Below are 7998 nucleotides of genomic sequence, written 5' to 3'. Positions count from 1 at the left end.
TCCACAAATGCAGCCATAGCCATTCCTAATTGAGCCTGCCACTGAAGACAAGTACTGCTCTGTCACCTGTCTGAATTGACTGGCATCATGAAGTGGTGGACTGTTATAACTGTATTCTTATTAATGTCTTATTGTGTTTCCTGGGTAGGGCATGTCTACTATTCCTTCTTATTACCCAGATATTAATGAACTTGCTCCTGAAGACCTAAAGGAGTGGCCTGACCTTGAAGAGCATCCCCCGAAAACGTGCTCAGATGACCTTCACATGGTCCAGCCGCAGTATCTGTATTGAAAGAAACCCGCCACCCCAGAGCAAGTGAAATCCTGGTCTCTAAGTAGAAGAAACAGGACAGTTGACTGGCAGGGTGGTAACTGTCAGTGCACCTGTAGCACCAGTTATTATCTTGGGTACATTCCCTACTGAAGGCTAGAATGGCTAACTGTGGGAGGGAAGGTAATTGTTGTAGCTCTGCTCGTTTATGGGTTTGTTGTTACATAGTTCCTGAGGGAAACCCCATTGAGCTCAATGCCCCTGAGTCTGTGCCCCCAATTGTGCACTCTGTATCTGTTCAGCCTCTAGAGCCACTGCGTTTATGGGAGAACCTACCCCCTCCCATTCCTATGGCTGACAACACTCTCCAGCGATAGTGTGAAGCCCACCAGGTGGGAGGGCACGTTACAGGTTGAAACAAAGTTATTACATGGTTTATAAATCATACCTACACAGAGGCATGGTGGAATAGTACCACCTGGGATTTGTGCAATTCGTGTTGCTTAGGAGCTAAAAGTGGAGCCGTTGCTCTGCTGCAATTAAGTAACTTTACTTTTAGGGTGGATGAGAACCTGATGGTGTTTAACACCAAAAAATGCAAGGTTCTCCACCTTGGCTCAGCAGTGCTACGCTGGCTAGCACTACGGATGAAAGGGACTTGGGGGTCATGATTGACCACAAGATGAACATAAGCCTTCAATGTGATGCTGCAGCTAGTAAAGTGAGTAAAACGCTGGCTTGCATCCATAGATGCTTCTCAAGCAAATCCCAGGACGTCATTCTCCCCTTGTACTCAGCCTTGGTGAGGCCGCAGCTGGAGTACTGCATCCAGTTTTGGGCTCCACAATTCAAAAAGGATGTGGAGAAGCTTGAGAAAGTCCAGAGAAGAGCCATGCACATGATCAGGGGCCAGGAAAACAGACCTTACAACAGGCTGAGAGCTGTGGGACTCTTCAGCCTGGAAAAGCACAGGCTCAGGGGTGATCTGATGGCCACCTATAAGTTTACTATGTTGGCTAACACTATGCAAGAAAGAGACTTGGGGGTCATCATTGACCACAAGATGAACATGAGCCTGCAATGCGATGCTGCAGCTAGTAAAGTGAGTAAAACGCTGGCTTGCATCCATAGATGCTTCTCAAGCAAATCCCAGGACGTCATTCTCCCCTTGTACTCAGCCTTGGTGAGGCCGCAGCTGGAGTACTGCATCCAGTTTTGGGCTCCACAATTCAAAAAGGATGTGGAGAAGCTTGAGAAAGTCCAGAGAAGAGCCATGCACATGATCAGGGGCCAGGAAAACAGACCTTACAACAGGCTGAGAGCTGTGGGACTCTTCAGCCTGGAAAAGCACAGGCTCAGGGGTGATCTGATGGCCACCTATAAGTTTATCAGGGGTGTTCACCAGGATCTAGGAGAACATTTGTTCACCAGAGCACCCCAAGGGATGACAAGGTTGAACAGTTATAAACTCCTGCAAAACCGTTTCAGGCTGGACATAAGGAAGAATTTCTTTACTGTCCGAGTCCCCAAGGTCTGGAATAGCCTGCCATCGGAGGTGGTTCAAGCACCTACTCTGAACACCTTCAAGAGAAAATTGGATGTTTATCTTGCTGGGATCCTGTGACCCCAGCTAACTTCCTGCCCCTGGGGCAGGGGGCTGGACTTGATGATCTTCCGATGTCCCTTCCAGCCCTAATGTCTATGAAATCTATGAGAGTTGTTGTATGAAATGATATAAAGGAGGACATATGTAGGGAAGCGGGGGGAGTGAGAGAGAGAGAGAGAGAGAGAGAGAGCGAGAAAACCAGGGCAGGAATAGCTTTGGTGCTAAAAAGTGAACATATTTTCCAAGTGATATAACAAGGTCCCAAACAAATAACTAAATTTTCAAGTATCATTATGTAATACATCAAGACCATTTACTAACTCTGTTTTTTTTATAAGGTGCTTATTTTCATCAGTGAGAATACTGCAATGGATTTCTAAATTTACAACTGAGCCCACGCTCTACAGTTCAAAATGGAATTTGGCCATCTCCTCCAAACTGATTGGAGGCCCCAATTTTAAAACATGAAAAAAAGAGAAAATAATTTAACACTGTCTTTTTATTCCACTTCCAGTGGACAAGGAGAGAGACTTTAATAGTAACACCACTGTAAAAACCAACAATTATACAAAAAAACCAAAAAAAAAAAAATTATTTTTGAAGAAGGTTAGAAATAATATACATATTAATTCTTGCTTGGTGCTAAAATAATTTAAATATTTTCATTTTTTAGATTTTTTCTGACTGAAGTTGCTATTATTGAAGTGTGTAAAATCCATCTTTCTTCAGCTGAACACTTGGAAGTTAAACATTTCAACCAAGCCTTAATACCTGATCTGTCATTGAACAGACCAATAAAAATTTCCTGCCATTGTATTTGGAGAAACAAACTCCTAATTCTGTCCATCTTTGTATTCTCTCTGACAAAAAAGCAGAGTAGGGGGAAAGAATAAAATTACCCACCTCCCTAACCCCTAGCTAGGGAGAGCACGCTGCAAATATCAGCATCATCAAAATGATGCATCACAACGTTCATGGTTACCTTCATTTCATTTTCCCTTTTCCAACTGCTAGAATTATCAACACAGCAGCAGGAGGTAAACATAAAAAGATTCACCTTAAACTCTGCACAGCATTATAGAAGAGGCAGCAAAATTTGAAAACATTTCTGGTTGAAAGCAATGATAAATTCTTTGGCTACACATGAATTTCATAACCGCTACAAAAAAAATTAACTATTTCAGTGATGTGACAGCAAACACCAGTTTGCCTTAATTTGCAAACACCAGTAAAAGTTCAGTTGACACTGGTTAAAAAGTGACAAAAACTGAAGCTGCAAAACACTATAAATTTTATTCTTAAAAAAAAGTGAACTATTCAATGTGGGTCATTGATATGATGTACTTATTTAGATACAGCCTAAGTAGTCAGAGACTGAAACATAGCCTTCAGTGCTTTGGTATTAATGGAGGCTTTTAGTATGCAAGTAAAGAGCTAAAAGAAGGTATTTTCATAACATGCTTATCTTTTTAACTGCTTGAGCCTAACAGCCAACAGTTTAAAAGGCCTTTTTCATTACATTATAAATCTCTCCCCCCTCTTATATTAGGACATCTTCTGAATCATCCTCTCTATAATTTGACTGAAATTTAAGGTGAAGAATTTCTATAACAGGTAACTTTAAAGTGAGACAACACGTGTTGAAGGAAATGCATGAATATTTCAGTTGAAAAAAGCATATTTTCCATCTTCTTCATGCAACCAGCATGCATTCTAAAGTCTCCTACCTTCCCACCCCTTTTTAAAATTGTTACATTTTCCATTACGACTTCTTATTCTGCTCTACAGCATCCGAACACATATATGTAACACAGTATTAATGAATTTCCTGAGTCAGGTTTCATCGTTATCTGTAGAAAGAGAGAGAGGGGGGAAAAAAAAAATCAGCCTAAGCTTAGTTAACTTAAATTAGGAGGAGCAGCTTAATAATCAACCATATATGTCATAAAACTATTATGAAACAACACAGACAGGGACATTTAACAAAATAGCCAACTTCAAAATTACCTTGAAAATACTAAGCATGCAAGCCTGTAAAGAAGGATCCTGCATCCTTATTGGATTAAGTAAAATGTCTTAATATACTTGCATGTCAAACGGCATGCTCAGTTTAAAGAACCTGTCACCATGAAATCCTTTTACCACTAAAGGATACAAATTTTTATAACTTCGCTTATGCAAGATAAAAGTATTTATACAACTGTTTAGTGGCAAATGTCTTTAAAATTGCCACTAGTCCTCTATTTCATAGTTTCATAGTTGGTAGGGTCAGAAGGGGACCTGAGCAGATCATCAAGTCCGACCCCCTGCCATGGCAGGAAAAAGTACTGGGGTCAAACGACCCCGGCAAAGTGTTCGTCTAACCTCCTTTTAAAGACCCCCAGGGTAGGAGCCTGCACCACTTCACTTGGAAGTTGGTTCCAGATCCTAGCCACCCTATGAAGTAGCGCCTGTTGATGTCTAGTCTAAATCTACCCTCTGCCAGCTTGTGACCATTATTTCTAGTCACTCCTGGTAGTGCTTGGGGGAACAGGGACTCCCCCAATGCCTGCTGGGCCCCCCTGACTAGTTTGTAAATGGCCACCAGAACCCCCCCTTCACCCTTCTCTTGTGAAGGCTGAACAGGTTCAGGTCCTTTAGCCTCTCTCCATAGGGCCTGCCCTGCTGCCCCCTCATCATGCAGGATCCCCTCCTCTGGCCCCTCTCCATGTTGTCCACATCCCTCCTGAAGTGTGGCACCCAGAACTGAACACAGTACTCCAACTGCGGCCTGACCAGTGTCGCATAGAGGGGGAGAATCACCTCCTTGGACCTGCTTGAGATGCATCTGTGGATGCATGACAAGGTATGGTTGGCCTTCCTGACCGCATCCCCACAGTCGGCCCATGGAGTCATTATTGATGCCAAAATGAACAAGATCCTTTTCTGCCTCCGCACTGACAAGAAGGGAGTTCCCCAGCCTGTAGGTATGCTGCTGGTTCTTCCTCCCCGGGTGCAGCACCTTGCACTTGTCAGTGTTGAAACCCATCCTGTTCTCATCTGCCCACCCCTGTAACCTGTCTAGGTCTGATTGCAGCCTATTCCTCCCTTCTAGCGTGCCCACTTCTCCCCACTCTTGGTGTGGTCTGCAAATTTGAACAGGGTGCTTTTTACCCCCTCGTCCAAGTCACTGATGAAGATGTTGAACAGTGCAGGCCCGACGACCGAGCCCTGAGGAACCCCACTGCCCACATCTCTCCAGGCTGAAAATGACCTATCCACCACCACTCTCTGGGTGCGACCCTCCATCCAATTAGTGACCCATTTGACTGTGTAGGTATCGATGCCACAGTTTCCTAGTTTTTTAACGAGAATGTGGTAAGAGAGTGTCGAAGGCCTTCCTAAAGTCCAGAAAGACTACACCCACTGCTACACCTGCGTCTAAAGATTGTGACCTGGTCATAGAAGGCCACCAGGTTCATTGTTCATTAGTGGAGTTCTCTGTAATTTGGGGGTGGGGCTTTCACATTTTAATGATATACTGTATATCCTGTAAAATATTTAATTTGGAATCTGGACTATTCTAAATTACAATGGTTTTAAAATCAGCCTTTGGCAACAAAAACAACTCATTTTTAGTAGGACTTGGTCAGAAAATTCCTTGAAAGTTGAAGTATGTTCCTAACATTTGCTGGAAACTATCATTTTAAGAAATGTGATGCCAGCATATGAGGGGAAAAAAAGTTCATTCTTCACGAGTGAAGGCAACTGCATCCAGCTGGTGGGGGGTGGGGGTGGGGGGAAAGAAAAAAAGAAATGGGAAGGAAACAGGGAGGGAGAAAGAGAGGAAAAAGAAAGGAGGGGGCTGGAGGCTAGGTCGTGTGGGTACGTAGGTGACTTATAAACCTGATCTTTGTCTTGAACAGATCGGGTATAATGCCAGCTTATATCTCAAAAGAAAGCCGTTCTGCCATCTTATAGGGTTTCCTTTGGTTTTACTTTGTTTCTGTTCTTCATCATCATAACTTCCATGAAACAATGCTCCTATCACTTTTGGTTTGTACCTATTTCTTAGACTGCATTTTTTCCCTTCAGTTTCATATGGAATATTAGTCAGTATGACTCTGTATGCCTTACTGCTAATCATATCATTAAGATATCACTCCATCTCTGCGAAGACAATTTGATCATCTGTGTTTTCCCTGCTGAATGTCTGAACTGTTCTGCAGGAACAACAGGAAGTAAAAAGAATGATAAAGGTGTATATGTCATCAGTGATTTATTTGTTAAGAATGATTCTTTTTAAAATGGGATTTTTATACTTAATAAACTGACCTGCTATATCACGTTAAAATTTTAATTGAATTTACTGGATCATTTTTTCACTTATTGTTGGATATCTGGTTTTGCAAAGGAGTTGAATTAAATAATTTTGGTAGTAAATTAACAATTAAAACATTTCAGATAAATGGCAAAAAATAATTGCAACAAGGCTGGTTCTCAATGGTAATTATTTTAAATATTTAAACCTTAATGGCCAGAAAGCTAAACTTAGCTTAATTATCATTACTTAAAAAAAAAAAAAAAAAGCAATATTCTCTCTAGATTATTAAACACAGATTAAGTTTGCTTATTTAAAAAAATGGTAAAAACACAAATATTTTCTAAACGTTCCTTCTATTCATGAATATGGTATAACAAAGGAATGACAAAGGTATGTAAGCATTTTCATTGACCACGTAGGTGTTGCTTTGATTTGTTAGTGCTTTTTAAAAGGTTCTCTTATTGCTTATATTCACTTGAGACTTACTTTTAGAAGACAGACCAACAATCTGACTCTTGTTTTAACTTTCCAGGAAGTTTTCATAGGATCAGCCTGACTGGCTGCTCTTAAGCATGCCAGACACTGTGGTCTCAAGAGGGACGAGAGAAGAGTGCCCCATAGCATCTTCACTGGTGTATTTCTAGATTTGGAACATACATAGGCTAGATGTGCTCAGGAGCAACTCAGCCAGAATTTGTCTGCTGTGTTCAGACATGCCCAGTGGCTCTTTCGTTTGCATCATTAGAAAGATAAAAAGGCTTTGGGTTCTGGCTACCAAAAACTAGCTCTTAGGGAGAATGCCATGGATTGGGTTCACAAATCAAAGCTCTTCACTGGTATAGCAAAAATAAAAACTGAATAGCATTTCACATCATGCCTTTAACCTAAGCATTTCAAGCAATGATTGTTTAGCTATTCCATATTCTAAAACTATGCCCAAGGCTTAAAGCTTCAAATTCTTTAAAAACAGGTGAATAGAACCTGCTGTGCTCATTCCAAGCACAAAAACTTAGTACAGAAATACTGTATAATGTCATAAAGCATTAAGAAAATTACCTTCTTGATAGGCTCCATCTGCCATTACCAAATGAAGAATTTTGGCATATAAGTGTTTATGTTCATTTCCCAAACTAGTCTGAACTATTGTTGAACAAATATCAATATTTTCATCTTCATCTTCATGTATAGCCTAGGAAGAAAGACAACCATGTGGTCCAAATTAAGATGGGCATAAAATTAAACAATTTCACAGTAACAAAGTGGAAATCATCTGTGCTATACCTCAAACTCATCTTCTAGGTCCTTTACACTGGAATTTTTAATATTGCCTATCAGCATGCTGAACTGAATACAGAGTTAGAGGAACATGCAGAAATTCTAGTCATAGGATCATAGGAAAGCAGAGCTGGAAGGGAACTCCTGAGATCATCTAGTCCAGGCAACTGCTCAAGACAGGATGGTCCCTGACTAACCCAACCATTCCAGACAACAGTCTGTTCAGCCTGCTCTTGAAATTATCCATGGATGGAGACTGCACAACACCCCTAGGTAGTCCATTCCAATGCTTGACCACCCTCATAGTCAGAAAGTTCCTCCTAATCTCCAACCTGAATTTCCTCAGCTGGAGCTCAAGGCCTGTGGTCATAGAAAAAAAGCCCATTTCCATCATCTCTGTAAATTGCCCTTCAGGCATTTGAAGACTTATCAAATTTCCCTTCAGGTTTTCCTTCTCCACTAAATAACCCTCTTTTACTCTTTCCTCTTAACTCTTCCTTTTCAAGTTTCTAACAACTTCTGTTGCTCAGCATTCCACTCTTT

General features: G+C 41.2%; 1 protein-coding gene across 8 annotated transcripts in view; it reads right to left on the bottom strand.

The window, feature by feature from the left end:
* Nucleotides 1–2376: 2376 nt before the first annotated feature.
* The window catches only part of NEK1 (NIMA related kinase 1), an 87449-nt gene continuing 81827 nt past the window's right edge, over nucleotides 2377–7998 (bottom strand). For 7 of the 8 annotated variants that reach the window (XM_025207117.1, XM_025207121.1, XM_025207122.1 and 4 more), the window contains 3 exons: nucleotides 7237–7369; nucleotides 5994–6079; nucleotides 2377–3727 (listed from right to left, as the gene is read on the bottom strand). In XM_025207117.1, coding sequence (XP_025062902.1) covers nucleotides 6000–6079; nucleotides 7237–7369 — 213 coding nt within the window. In that variant the 3' untranslated portion in view covers nucleotides 2377–3727; nucleotides 5994–5999. The remainder of the gene's footprint in view (nucleotides 3728–5993; nucleotides 6080–7236; nucleotides 7370–7998) is intronic. The other variant, XM_006026210.3, reaches the window with a different exon arrangement.

The sequence above is a fragment of the Alligator sinensis genome, unplaced genomic scaffold (genome assembly GCF_000455745.1).
Source record: "Alligator sinensis unplaced genomic scaffold, ASM45574v1 scaffold512_2, whole genome shotgun sequence".
Classification (NCBI taxonomy): domain Eukaryota; kingdom Metazoa; phylum Chordata; order Crocodylia; family Alligatoridae; genus Alligator; species Alligator sinensis.
The sequence above is the reverse complement of the archived record's forward strand: the minus strand, read 5'-3'. Positions and strand labels throughout refer to the sequence as shown.